The 15,210-nt window shown below is 45.3% G+C and overlaps 1 protein-coding gene across 10 annotated transcripts in view; it reads right to left on the bottom strand.

Annotated features, from left to right (window-relative positions):
* The window catches only part of LOC110534321 (uncharacterized), a 98,724-nt gene that overhangs the window by 58,498 nt on the left and 25,016 nt on the right, over positions 1 to 15,210 (bottom strand). For 2 of the 10 annotated variants that reach the window (XM_090190770.1, XM_090190798.1), the window contains exons 5-12: positions 14,852 to 14,879; positions 13,624 to 13,738; positions 9,091 to 9,138; positions 7,537 to 7,629; positions 7,188 to 7,251; positions 6,875 to 6,973; positions 5,387 to 5,530; positions 4,812 to 5,026 (exon numbers count right to left, since the gene is read on the bottom strand). In XM_090190770.1, coding sequence (XP_090046896.1) covers positions 4,812 to 5,026; positions 5,387 to 5,530; positions 6,875 to 6,973; positions 7,188 to 7,251; positions 7,537 to 7,629; positions 9,091 to 9,138; positions 13,624 to 13,738; positions 14,852 to 14,879 — 806 coding nt within the window. Of the gene's footprint in view, positions 1 to 4,811; positions 5,027 to 5,386; positions 5,531 to 6,874; positions 6,974 to 7,187; positions 7,252 to 7,536; positions 7,630 to 8,837; positions 8,850 to 9,090; positions 9,139 to 13,623; positions 13,739 to 14,851; positions 14,880 to 15,210 lie in introns of all 10 variants that reach the window. The other 8 variants (XM_090190777.1, XM_090190801.1, XM_090190803.1 and 5 more) reach the window with 5 other exon arrangements.

Here is a 15,210-nt window from a genome sequence, read left to right as displayed (position 1 = left end):
TTATTTAGGTCAGAAAGGGGAGAGGACTGGATACAACAAGTTATTTAGGTCAGAAAGGGGAGAAGACTGGATACAACAAGTTATTTAGGTCAGAAAGGGGAGAGGACTGGATACAACAAGTTATTTAGGTCAGAAAGGGGAGAGGACTGGATACAACAAGTTATTTAGGTCAGAAAGGGGAGAGGACTGGATAAAACAAGTTATTTAGGTCAGAAAGGGGAGAGGACTGGAAACAACAAGTTATTTAGGTCAGAAAGGGGAGAGGACTGGAAACAACAAGTTATTTAGGTCAGAAAGGGGAGAGGACTGGAAACAACAAGTTATTTAGGTCAGAAAGGGGAGAGGACTGGATACAACAAGTTATTTAGGTCAGAAAGGGGAGAGGACTGGATACAACAAGTTATTTAGGTCAGAAAGGGGAGAGGACTGGATACAACAAGTTATTTAGGTCAGAAAGGGGAGAGGACTGGAAACAACAAGTTATTTAGGTCAGAAAGGGGAGAGGACTGGATACAACAAGTTATTTAGGTCAGAAAGGGGAGAGGACTGGATACAACAAGTTATTTAGGTCAGAAAGGGGAGAGGACTGGATACAACAAGTTATTTAGGTCAGAAAGGGGAGAGGACTGGATACAACAAGTTATTTAGGTCAGAAAGGGGAGAGGACTGGATACAACAAGTTATTTAGGCCAGAAAGGGGAGAGGACTGGATACAACAAGTTATTTAGGTCAGAAAGGGGAGAGGACTGGATACAACAAGTTATTTAGGTCAGAAAGGGGAGAGGACTGGATACAACAAGTTATTTAGGCCAGAAAGAGGAGAAGACTGGATACAACAAGTTATTTAGGCCAGAAAGAGGAGAGGACTGGATACAACAAGTTATTTAGGTCAGAAAGGGGAGAAGCTCTGTGCTGTGATCTGCTGTTTTATTTGGTTTTTAAGCTGATTTTGCAGCTTGAGTGATTTGAGATGGCAGGGAGGTCCATGCATCCACGGTGCTATATATTACTGTGTGTTGCTTTGAATTCGTTTTGTCTTTAGAGACTGTGAGGAGGCCGCCTGTGGCCTGTCTTGTGGGGTACGCCTGTCTGTCAGAGCTGTGTTAGTTGATTGAATAGACAGTTTGTAGTTTTTAACACATTCATATTTCTTACAAAACACAAGAAGCGACGCAGTCAATCTCTGCTCTAAGCCAGAAGAGGTCAACAAGCATTTAGTTGACATGAACTCTGTGAACACGGCAGGGCAAGACGTGCTGTTCTGTTCTGATATGCCCTCTTTACAGCCCCTGACCCGCTCACCTGGAAGTAGTCAGGACATGATAAAACTTCAGCTTCTTTCTTCAAGTGTGGTGTTAAGAATGCTGAGCATCTCTTTATCACATACAGACCTCTCCCCATCTTTCCAACAACTGAATTGTCACGCCCTGGCCTTAGTTATCTTTGTTTTCTTTATTATTTTGGTTAGGTCAGGGTGTGACATGGGGGATTTATGTGCTTTGTCTTGTCTAGGGGTTTTTGTATGTTTATGGGGCTGTATCCTTTCTAGGTAGTTTTGTATGTTTATGGGGCTGTTACCTGTCTAGGTAAATTGTATGTCTATGGTTGCCTAGAGTGGTTCTCAATCAGAGGCAGCTGTCTATCGTTGTCTCTGATTGGGAACCATATTTAGGCAGCCATATTCTTTGGGTATTTTGTGGGTGATTGTTTCCTGTGTCAGTGTTTGTGCCACACAGGACTGTTTTTGGGTTTTCACGTTTCTTGTTTTGTAGTTTGTTCATGTTTGAGTTTTCTTATTAAAATACCATGAACTATAACCACGCTGCGTTTTGGTCCACCTCTCATTCCCAGGAAGAAAGCCGTGACATGAATCAATATGCCTTGACCATGACAACTTACAGTCTAAGGTGACACCAAGAGGTTTAGTCTCCTCAACTTGCTCAAAAGCTACATTATTCATTACCAAATTCAGCTGAGGTTTATAGCTCATGGAGTGATTTGTACCAACTACTATGCCATTTGTCTTAGACATTGTCACGTATGCTCCCTCTCCAGGCTCTAGGTCATCAGGCTGCTGATTATCCCACACACCTGTCACCATCGTCACGCGCACCTGCACCTCATCAGACTCACCTGTGCTCCATCACCTCCCTGATTTTTTATTTATTTCACCTTTATTTAACCAGGTAGGCTAGTTGAGAACAAGTTCTCATTTACAATTGCGACCTGGCCAAGATAAAGCAAAGCAGTTCGACACATACAACGACACAGAGTTACACATGGAGTAAAACAAACATACAGTCAATAATACAGTATAAACAAGTCTAAATACGATGTGAGCAAATGAGGTGAGATAAGGGAGGTAAAGGCAAAAAAAGGCCATGGTGGCAAAGTAAATACAATATAGCAAGTAAAACACTGGAATGGTAGATTTGCAATGGAAGAATGTGCAAAGTAGAAATAAAAATAATGGGGTGCAAAGGAGCAAAATAAATAAATAAATTAAATACAGTAGGGAAAGAGGAAGTTGTTTGGGCTAAATTATAGGTGGGCTATGTACAGGTGCAGTAATCTGTGAGCTGCTCTGACAGTTGGTGCTTAAAGCTAGTGAGGGAGATAAGCGTTTCCAGTTCCAGAGATTTTTGTAGTTCGTTCCAGTCATTGGCAGCAGAGAACTGGAAGGAGAGGCGGCCAAAGAAAGAATTGGTTTTGGGGGTGACTAGAGAAATATACCTGCTGGAGCGTGTGCTACAGGTGGGAGATGCTATGGTGACCAGCGAGCTGAGATAAAGGGGGACTTTACCTAGCAGGGTCTTGTAGATGACATGGAGCCAGTGGGTTTGGCGACAAGTATGAAGCGAGGGCCAGCCAACGAGAGCGTACAGGTCGCAATGGTGGGTAGTTTATGGGGCTTTGGTGACAAAACGGATTGCACTGTGATAGACTGCATCCAATTTGTTGAGTAGGGTATTGGAGGCTATTTTGTAAATGACATCGCCAAAGTCGAGGATTGGTAGGATGGTCAGTTTTACAAGGGTATGTTTGGCAGCATGAGTGAAGGATGCTTTGTTGCGAAATAGGAAGCCAATTCTAGATTTAACTTTGGATTGGAGATGTTTGATATGGGTCTGGAAGGAGAGTTTACAGTCTAACCAGACACCTAAGTATTTGTAGTTGTCCACATATTCTAAGTCAGAGCCGTCCAGAGTAGTAATGTTGGACAGGCGGGTAGGTGCAGGTAGTGATCGGTTGAAGAGCACGCATTTAGTTTTACTTGTATTTAAGAGCAATTGGAGGCCACGGAAGGAGAGTTGTATGGCATTGAAGCTTGCCTGGAGGGTTGTTAACACAGTGTCCAAAGAAGGGCCAGAAGTATACAGAATGGTGTCGTCTGCGTAGAGGTGGATCAGAGACTCACCAGCAGCAAGAGCGACCTCATTGATGTATACAGAGAAGAGAGTCGGTCCAAGAATTGAACCATGTGGCACCCCCATAGAGACTGCCAGAGGTCCTGACTGCAGACCCTCCGATTTGACACACTGAACTCTATCAGAGAAGTAGTTGGTGAACCAGGCAAGGCAATCATTTGAGAAACCAAGGCTGTCGAGTCTGCCGATGAGGATGTGATGATTGACAGAGTCGAAAGCCTTGGCCAGATCAATGAATACGGCTGCACAGTAATGTTTCTTATCGATGGCGGTTAAGATATCATTTAAGACCTTGAGCGTGGCTGAGGTGCACCCATGACCAGCTCTGAAACCAGATTGCATAGCAGAGAAGATATGGTGAGATTTCGAAATGGTCGGTAATCTGTTTGTTGACTTGGCTTTCGAAGACCTTAGAAAGGCATGGTAGGATAGATATAGGTCTGTAGCAGTTTGGGTCAAGAGTGTCCCCCCCTTTGAAGAGGGGGATGACCGCAGCTGCTTTCCAATCTTTGGGAATCTCAGACGACACGAAAGAGAGGTTGAACAGGCTAGTAATAGGGGTGGCAACAATTTCGGCAGATAATTTTAGAAAGAAAGGGTCCAGATTGTCTAGCCCGGCTGATTTGTAGGGGTCCAGATTTTGCAGCTCATTCAGAACATCAGCTGAACGGATTTGGGAGAAGGAGAAATGGAGAAAGCTTGGGCGAGTTGCTGTGGGGGGTGCAGTGCTGTTGACCGGGGTAGGAGTAGCCAGGTGGAAAGCATGGCCAGCCGTAGAAAAATGCTTATTGAAATTCTCAATTATGGTGGATTTATCAGTGGTGACAGTGTTTCCTATCTTCAGTGCAGTGGGCAGCTGGGAGGAGGTGTTCTTATTCTCCATGGACTTTACAGTGTCCCAGAACTTTTTTGAGTTAGTGTTACAGGAAGCAAATTTCAGCTTGAAAAAGCTAGCCTTGGCTTTTCTAACTGCCTGTGTATAATGGTTTCTAGCTTCCTGGAACAGCTGCATATCACGGGGGCTAATGCAGAACGCCATAGGATGTTTTTGTGTTGGTTAAGGGCAGTCAGGTCTGGGGAGAACCAAGGGCTATATCTGTTCCTAGTTCTACATTTCTTGATTACCTCCTCTGTATCTGTCTCTCCCATTGGTTCCTTCCCCAGGTGTTATTGTTTCTGTTTCAGTGTTTCATGTCTGTACGTTGTTCGTGTTTCTTGTTTTGTATTATGTTGTGTTATTGATTAAATCACTCACTCCCTGAACTTGCTTCCCGACTCTCAGCGCACATCGTTACAGATGTGCTCAGGACTAGTGTGTGTGTGTGTGTGTGTGTGTGTGTGTGTGTGTGTATGTGTCTGTGTGTGTGTGTGTGTGTGTCTCACCTGTTCTTTGGTCTGGGCCTTCTGAACATACTCGCGTCCTACTTTGATCCTGGGAGTGAGGATGGCCCGGGAGAACTCCAGCACGCTGATGCCCAGCAGGTGGCTCAGTTTCTGGGCAGCCGTGTCGTCTGGCATGGAGCACTGGTCCTGGTTCTTCTCCTTAGTGAACGAGATGTTCCCAAACTGGAGCACCGCAGAGATCACCTTCAACATGGCTAACAGGAGGGAGGGAGGAGGGAGACAGACAGGCAGAAAGAGAGGGATAGAGAAGAGGGGAGGGAGACAGGCAGACAGGCAGAAAGAAAGAGAAGGTTGGATAGGAGGTCAGGGAGGGAGGGAGACAGACAGGCAGAAAAAGAGGGATAGAGAAGAGGGGAGGGAGAGACAGACAGGCAGAAAGAAAGAGAGGAGAGGGGAGGGAGACAGACAGACAGGCAGAAAGAAAGAGAGGAGAGGAGGGGAGGGAGACAGACAGAAAGAAAGAGAGGGATGGAGAGAAAATATAGTTTTTTACTTCCATGTTCTGAGGAAAGCTCTGTCCCCCCTCCCCTCCCCTCCATTCCTCTCTCGCTTACACAGAGACTCCTCTGGTGTGAATCCCATGATGGTCATAGAGTCCATGGTCTGGGTGAAGTTGTCAGCATCACTCTGGCCTGGAACAGGTATAGCACCTCCACTCAGAAACCTGTACTGGTCAGCACTACCAAGGAGAAGGTCTGCTACAGACAGAGAGGAAGAGAGAGAGGGGGAAACAGAGAGAGAGAGAGGGAAACAGAGAGACAGGGAAACAGAGAGAGAGGGAAACAGAGAGACAGGGAAACAGAGAGAGAGAGGAAAACAGAGAGACAGGGAAACAGAGAGAGACAGGGAAACAGAGAGAGACAGGGAAACAGAGAGAGAGAGGGAAACAGAGAGACATGGAAACAGAGAGAGAGAGGGAAACAGAGAGACATGGAAACAGAGAGAGAGAGGAAAACAGAGAGACAGGGAAACAGAGAGAGAGGGAAACAGAGAGAGAGAGGGAAACAGAGAGAGAGAGGGAAACAGAGAGAGAGGGAAACAGAGGGAGAGAAACAGAGAGAGAGAGAGAGGATAATAATCAGTAAAAGGATCAAAAACCAGATCTATCTATTCACCAGATCGATCTATTCACCAGATCTATCTATTCACCAGATCTATCTATTCACCATATCTATCTATTCACCATATCTATCTATTCACCAGATCTATCTATTCACCAGATCTATCTATTCACCATATCTATCTATTCACCATATCTATCTATTCACCAGATCGATCTATTCACCAGATCTATCTATTCACCAGATCTATCTATTCACCATATCTATCTATTCACCATATCTATCTATTCACCAGATCTATCTATTCACCAGATCAACCAATTCACCAGATCTACCTATTCACCAGATCTACCTATTCACCAGATCTACCTATTCAACTCATCCCCCTTCTCCTACCCTCTATTTCTTCCCACCCTCTCCTACCCTCTCTGTCTCCTCTCCCTCTCATACCCTCTCTTTCTCCCCTCCCTCTCCTACCCCCTCTTTCTTCCCACCCTCACCTACCCTTGCTTTCTTCCCTCCCTCTCCTACCCTCTCTTTCTTCCCTCCCTCTCCTACCCTCTCTTTCTCCTACCCTCTCTTTCTCCTCTCCCTCTCCTACCCTCTCTTTCTCCCCTCCCTCTCCTACCCTCTCTGTCTCCTCTCCCTCTCTTTCTCCGCTCCCTCTTCTACCCTCTCCTACCCTCTCTTTCTTCCCTCCCTCTCCTACCCTCTCTTTCTCCTCTCCCTCTCCTACCCTCTCTTTCTCCCCTCCCTCTCCTACCCTCTCTTTCTCCTCTCCCTCTCCTACCCTCTCTTTCTCCCCTCCCTCTCCTACCCTCTCTTTCTCCCCTCCCTCTCCTACCCTCTCTTTCTCCCCTCCCTCTCCTACCCTCTCTTTCTCCCCTCCCTCTCCTACCCTCTCTTTCTCCTCTCCCTCTCCTACACTCTCTTTCTCCTCTCCCTCTCCTACCCTCTCTTTCTCCTCTCCCCCTCTCTCACCTCTGGTGGTCTCTGAGGCTCCACACATGAGTTGGTAGAAGATGTGGAAGGTCCTTTCATCTTTGGCCTGGCGGATCGCCCTCGACTTCTCCAGCAGGTCTGAGGTCAGGAGTAAAGGAAGGGTTCAATAGCCCCAGACACTAACCTAAGGGCAGTTTTGCATCCCCTGCTTCCCTGAGCTGACCCCTGTGTGTAGGGCAACTTCTACCTGATGACAGATTAGCAGTGACCCAACAGTGAGCATACTAATGAATTACAATAGTAATATTTAGGTTGGGACTCGAAACAGAGTCTGACTGCAGAGGAAGGATACAGGTCTCAATGTTGGCACCGACAATATATCCAGCCACGTCAAAGTTAATACGGATGAATTTGCCCTGAGAGACAAGAGGAGAAGAAATGTGTCAGTTGATGATTAACATATTGTAACGACCCTGGGTTTATAAGCGAGGAAATCGACTCTGACGCTCGAGCATGCTTTTGTTGCACAGTCGATAGCGCGCCGAAGCCTCGGGCTCGACCTGCTCCCTGCCTGTTTCATTACAATATTAATGAAAAAATTATACAAACTCAACAACAAACACAGTAAATAAAAATACAGCCAATTAAAAACATACTGTAGATCTTATCTGGGATCAATCTAGATATTAATACATTCTTACAAATCTGGAGGAGTTGTCGTTCTTGACAGTCTTGGCATTTCCGAAGGCCTCCAGGATGGGGTTGGCCTGTAGCAGCTGTCTCTCTAGCTCTCCCTGGAGGACAGGACAGGCATCGCATCAACACTGGGACATGCATCACAAAGCAACTCCACAACCCAAAATACTGTTCCCCCAATCCCAGTACAAAAGAGGGGAGACCAGACTCATCAGCCAGTAAACAAGGCAGTCACCCAGTGGTCTCAACTCTGATTTTCAAGATATAGTCTGTAATAGCATCTCAACGGGATGAGCCCAGAGAAATCTAGAGATAAATAGCTTTTCATGTGTTCTCTAACAGACATTTAAAAGTGGCAGGTAAAGCACGCCAGCCAAGCAGCACTCAAAGCTACACACAGCAAGAGGCCAGGGCTTTGCATGGGAACAAAGCTCAGACTGCCAACAATGCACATACTACTAGACAAAGCACCAAGTGCACACAGAACAACACACGCACATAAAAAGCACGCACACACACAGACAGGTATGTGTGGAGACTCCTGGTCAGCCAGAATGTATACTTAACTATTCTACATGGTAAATGCCTGGTGTATTTGGGCATCATTCACAGGTGTGGCCACCAGAATGGAAGCATTGAGCTCATTCACTGTAAAGGGAGGATGGGGAGGGAGGTCTATAGCCCAGCCTGAGAACAACCTCTAGCCACTGCCCCTTCAGTGCTAGCAGATCAGAAAATACTGGATAGGTGTAACCACTAAGATGATTGCTCTATCTTATCGTCCAAAGGGTTTAGTGGAGATTCCACCTATCTGGTTTTCAGATGGCCGGTTGTTTTAAGACCAAGCTTTTGTGCATCATCAGTGAATTCCAAAGCTTTCCTTCACCGATGAGGGGAATGATTCTGAGACCCACCTATGGGCGGGATTAACACCAGCTGTCAATCAGGAAACTAGAGCATTTTCATTAGGCAACAGTATATGGGTTGACGATTGACAGGCCGTTAATCCAGCCAATTAGGACGTTGAGAGAGATTCATAGGCCCGCCCATCACCACTTATTCTAGCACCCATTGGGTGTTGCAACAGATATACCGTACAGTAAAAAGCCAAACACCATTAGACACCGGAGAACAGCAGGGCTTTCATTCAGGAGACAGCAACTTTTCAGAACATTCAGACAGAAATGTATTGTCTAAAACAGACAAGATTCTCTCTTACACATTCTACATCTATCTGCAATTCTGCAATGTCTTACCTCAATCAGCCCACAGTGGTGATAGTCTTTATACTTTATATTATACTCACATATTGCACACTCTGAGTGATTGAGAAAAACGGGAAGGTTGGGAGAATCAACGGATGACACAAACAAACAACAAAAGACAACAACAGACCAATGAATGCAGTACAAACAAAAACTAAATGCTTGACAGTTATGGAGGAACACATCAGTAATGGTGTTGTTAAAGGATGTTAGTCTGGAGCACAAACCAGAATCGGTAGGCAGAACAGAAGAGAAGGAAAGAGGAGAAGACAGGACAGGATAGAGCCCACTCACCCTGTTCACCATGGAACTGCCCCGGGGCAACGACCTACTGCCATCCATCTGAACACGCAGGAGAGAAGGACAAGAAAGAGGGGGAGGTTGGAGGAGAGAGGGTAGGAGAGAGTGCAAAATCAAGAGGGAGGAGGGAGAGAGGGAGGAAAGGATAGGAGAAAGAAGAGAAGGAAAACAGTAGAAAAAGGGAAGGATAAGGGGCAGTAGGGGGAGGAGAGTACATGAGAGGGGGAATGAGAGGAGAGGGCAGGGAGAGAGGACAGGGCAGGGAGAGAGGACAGGGCAGGGAGAGAGGACAGGACAGGGAGAGAGGACAGGGAAGGGAGATAGGACAGGGCAGGGAGAGAGGACAGGGCAGGGATAGAGGAGAGGAGCAGAGAGGCAGGAATGATTATAGAGGTCACTCTATAATGATTCCTCCAGCAGCACTTGATCAGCAAGAAGAACGGTAGTAGACAGGAAGTCATGGAATAGTAGCAACATGTAGTGTAATGCAAAATGTAGCAGTACACTTTGTTTCAACCATAGTTTCAATATACATCTTTAACACAACTTCATAACAAGTCATAACAAGTCCTCCCTACACCCTTTCGTTCTTTCACTTTCTTCCTGCCTTATTCTGTTTCCCCATCCACTCCCTCAGTCAGGACAATAAACATCATCCATCAATCAACCCTCTCCCTCAGTCAGGACAATAAACATCATCCATCAATCAACCCTCTCCCTCTGTCAAGACAATAAACATCATCCATCAATCAAGCCTCTCCCTCAGTCAGGACAATAAACATCATCCATCAATCAACCCTCTCCCTCAGTCAGGACAATAAACATCATCCATCAATCAACTCCCTCAGTCAGGACAATAAACATCATCCATCAATCAACCCTCTCCTTCAGTCAGGACAATAAACATCATCCATCAATCAACCTCTCCCTCTGTCAAGACAATAAACATCATCCATCAATCAATCCTCTCCCTCAGTCAGGACAACAAACATCATCCATTAATCAACCCTCTCCCTCAGTCAGGACAATAAACATCATCCATAAATCAACCCTCTCCCTCAGTCAGGACAATTAACATCATCCATCAATCAACCCTCTCCCTCAGTCAAGACAATAAACATCAACCATCAATCAATCAACTCCCTCAGCCAGGACAATAAACATCATCCATCAATCAAGCCTCTCCCTCAGCCAGGACAATAAACATCATCCATCAATCAATCAACTCCCTCAGTCAGGACAATAAACATCATCCATCAATCAACCCTCTCCTTCAGTCAGGACAATAAACATCATCCATCAATCAATCAACTCCCTCAGCCAGGACAATAAACATCACCCATCAATCAAGCCTCTCCCTCAGTCAGGACAATAAACATCATCCATCAATCCTCTCCCTCAGTCAGGACAATAAACATCATCCATCAATCAACCCTCTCCCTCAGTCAGGACAATAAACATCATCCATCAATCAATCAACTCCCTCAGCAAGGACAATAAACATCATCGATCAATCAACCCTCTCCCTCAGCCAGGACAATAAACATCATCCATCAATCAACCCTCTCCCTCATTCAGGACAATAAACATCATCCATCAATCAACACTCACCCACAGTCAAGACAATAAACATCAACCATCAATCAATCAACTCCCTCAGCCAGGACAATAAACATCATCCATCAATCAAGCCTCTCCCTCAGCCAGGACAATAAACATCATCCATCAATCAATCAACTCCCTCAGTCAGGACAATAAACATCATCCATCAATCAACCCTCTCCCTCAGTCAGGACAATAAACATCATCCATCAATCCTCTCCCTCAGTCAGGACAATAAACATCATCCATCCATCAATCCTCTCCCTCAGTCAGGACAATAAATATCATCCATCAATCAACCCTCTCCCTCAGTCAGGACAATAAACATAATCCATCAATCAACCCTCTCCCTCAGTCAAGACAATAAACATCATCCATCAATCAATCAACTCCCTCAGCCAGGACAATAAACATCATCCATCAATGAACCCTCTCCCTGAGCCAGGACAATAAACATCATCCATCAATCAACCCTCTCCCTCAGTCAGGACAATAAACATCATCCATCAATCAACCCTCTCCCTCAGCCAGGACAATAAACATCATCCATCAATCAACCCTCTACCTCAGTCAGGACAATAAACATCATCCATCAATCAACCTCTCCCTCTGTCAAGACAATAAACATCATCCATCAATCAATCCTCTCCCTCAGTCAGGACAACAAACATCATCCATTAATCAACCCTCTCCCTCAGTCAGGACAATAAACATCATCCATAAATCAACCCTCTCCCTCAGTCAGGACAATTAACATCATCCATCAATCAACCCTCTCCCTCAGTCAAGACAATAAACATCAACCATCAATCAATCAACTCCCTCAGCCAGGACAATAAACATCATCCATCAATCAAGCCTCTCCCTCAGCCAGGACAATAAACATCATCCATCAATCAATCAACTCCCTCAGTCAGGACAATAAACATCATCCATCAATCAACCCTCTCCTTCAGTCAGGACAATAAACATCATCCATCAATCAATCAACTCCCTCAGCCAGGACAATAAACATCACCCATCAATCAAGCCTCTCCCTCAGTCAGGACAATAAACATCATCCATCAATCCTCTCCCTCAGTCAGGACAATAAACATCATCCATCAATCAACCCTCTCCCTCAGTCAGGACAATAAACATCATCCATCAATCAATCAACTCCCTCAGCCAGGACAATAAACATCATCGATCAATCAACCCTCTCCCTCAGCCAGGACAATAAACATCATCCATCAATCAACCCTCTCCCTCATTCAGGACAATAAACATCATCCATCAATCAACACTCACCCACAGTCAAGACAATAAACATCAACCATCAATCAATCAACTCCCTCAGCCAGGACAATAAACATCATCCATCAATCAAGCCTCTCCCTCAGCCAGGACAATAAACATCATCCATCAATCAATCAACTCCCTCAGTCAGGACAATAAACATCATCCATCAATCAACCCTCTCCCTCAGTCAGGACAATAAACATCATCCATCAATCAACCCTCTCCCTCAGTCAAGACAATAAACATCATCCATCAATCAATCAACTCCCTCAGCCAGGACAATAAACATCATCCATCAATCAAGCCTCTCCCTCAGCCAGGACAATAAACATCACCCATCAATCAACCCTCTCCCTCAGTCAGGACAATAAACATCATCCATCAATCCTCTCCCTCAGTCAGGACAATAAACATCATCCATCCATCAATCCTCTCCCTCAGTCAGGACAATAAACATCATCCATCAATCAACCCTCTCCCTCAGTCAGGACAATAAACATAATCCATCAATCAACCCTCTCCCTCAGTCAAGACAATAAACATCATCCATCAATCAATCAACTCCCTCAGCCAGGACAATAAACATCATCCATCAATGAACCCTCTCCCTCAGCCAGGACAATAAACATCATCCATCAATCAACCCTCTCCCTCAGTCAGGACAATAAACATCATCCATCAATCAACCCTCTCCCTCAGCCAGGACAATAAACATCATCCATCAATCAACCCTATACCTCAGTCAGGACAATAAACATCATCCATCAATCAATCAACTCTCTCAGCCAGGACAATAAACATCATCCATCAATCAAGCCTCTCCCTCAGTCAGGACAATAAACATCATCCATCAATCCTCTCCCTCAGTCAGGACAATAAACATCATCCATCAATCAATCCTCTCCCTCAGCCAGGACAATAAACATCATCCATCAATCAATCCTCTCCCTCAGCCAGGACAATAAACATCATCGATCAATCAACCCTCTCCCTCAGCCAGGACAATAAACATCATCCATCAATCAACTCCCTCAGTCAGGACAATAATCATCATCCATCAATCAACTCCCTCAGTCAGGACAATAAACATCATCCATCAATCCTCTCCCTCAGTCAGGACAATAAACATCATCCATCAATCAATCCTCTCCCTCAGCCAGGACAATAAACATCATCGATCAATCAACCCTCTCCCTCAGCCAGGACAATAAACATCATCCATCAATCAACTCCCTCAGTCAGGACAATAATCATCATCCATCAATCAACTCCCTCAGTCAGGACAATAAACATCATCCATCAATCAACCCTCTCCCTCAGCCAGGACAATAAACATCATCCATCAACCCTCTCCCTCAGCCAGGACAATAAACATCATCCATCAACCCTCTCCCTCAGCCAGGACAATAAACATCATCCATCAATCCTCTCCCTCAGTCAGGACAATTAACATCATCCATCAATCAATCCTCATCCTATTCTTCTCCTTCTTCATCCAGTTAATCTCTTTCCTCACAACTTCTTCTCCTTCTCTGTCTTTGTCTCCTGACCTCTCCCCCTTTCCGCCATATAGTCTCTTCTTCCTTCCCCCTTCTCCACTCCCCCTCCCCCTCTTCTCCCGCTCTCTCTCCTTCCCCAGTTTACCTGTGAGGCCTCCTTGTTTCTACCCAGAGTTCCAGTCTTATGGGATGAGGCCACATGAGCCAGATACTGGATGACTTTCTTAGTGTTCTCTGTCTTCCCTGCGCCAGACTCGCCGCTGAAACACACACACACACACACACGCGCGCACGCGCACACACACAGAAACAAGTATGAGAAACTCACACATAAACCACATCTCGTTTCACGAGGGTCCTCCATAAAAACACACTCATACAACCCAGTTATGAAGGACATATAAACACAACACAAACACATATAACAGAAAGGACACTATACACATGTGTAGGCCACCAGGGAACAGAGAAACCATGCAGTGTATTCCTCTATACACACGTGTAGGCCACCAGGGAACAGAGGAACCATGCAGTGTATTCCTCTATACACACGTGTAGGCCACCAGGGAAAAGAGGAACCATGCAGTGTATTCCTCTATACACACGTGTAGGCCACCAGGGAACAGAGGAACCATGCAGTGTATTCCTCTATACACACGTGTAGGCCACCAGGGAACAGAGGAACCATGCAGTGTATTCCTCTATACACACGTGTAGGCCACCAGGGAACAGAGGAACCATGCAGTGTATTCCTCTATACACACGTGTAGGCCACCAGGGAACAGAGAAACCATGCAGTGTATTCCTCTATACACACGTGTAGGCCACCAGGGAACAGAGGAACCATGCAGTGTATTCCTCTATACACACGTGTAGGCCACCAGGGAACAGAGAAACCATGCAGTGTATTCCTCTATACACACGTGTAGGCCACCAGGGAACAGAGCAACCATGCAGTGTATTCCTCTATACACACGTGTAGGCCACCAGTGAACAGAGGAACCATGCAGTATATTCCTCTATACACAGAGAGCAGGTGTGCAGGATACAGACACTAGTCATTGTGTTGCTGTTGGATGGGAATAAAGGAGAATACAGGAGACTGACTGGGGGAAACTAAATATACTTCTAGTGTTGGAGGGGGACTGGGCTGTAAAAGTTTAAAAACAGGAACCTAGCAGAAACTAAGCTATACTCAGCTTCAGTAATCTAAACTGGGATCATTTACCATGGTGAGAATACAGACGGACAACAGACAGGCAGGCAGACAAGACAGACAGGCAGACAAGACAGACAGACAGACAGACAGGCAGACAAGACAGGCAGACAGACAGACAGGCCGACAGACAGATATATAACCCCAGGTTACTCACGTGCATAGGATAGATTGATCTTCTCTGTCTGTGAGAGAATAATAAAAGCAGAATATGTCAGTCTTTCATATTACCCAATGAACAGTACTACCTTCACTTCTTATACTAGTAATCACTGTAACAGTACTACCTTCATCTCTTACACCAGTAATCACTGTAACAGTAATACCTTCACTTCTTACACCAGTAATCACTGTAACAGTAATACCTTCACTTCTTACACCAGTAATCACTGTAACAGTACTACCTTCATCTCTTACACCAGTAATCACTGTAACAGTAATACCTTCACTTCTTACACCAGTAATCACTGTAACAGTACTACCTTCACCTCTTACACCAGTAATCACTGTAACAGT

The sequence above is a fragment of the Oncorhynchus mykiss genome, chromosome 2 (genome assembly GCF_057628025.1).
Source record: "Oncorhynchus mykiss isolate SJ-2025 chromosome 2, ASM5762802v1, whole genome shotgun sequence".
In the NCBI taxonomy this organism is placed as follows: Eukaryota; Metazoa; Chordata; class Actinopteri; order Salmoniformes; family Salmonidae; genus Oncorhynchus; species Oncorhynchus mykiss.
The sequence above is the reverse complement of the archived record's forward strand: the minus strand, read 5'-3'. Positions and strand labels throughout refer to the sequence as shown.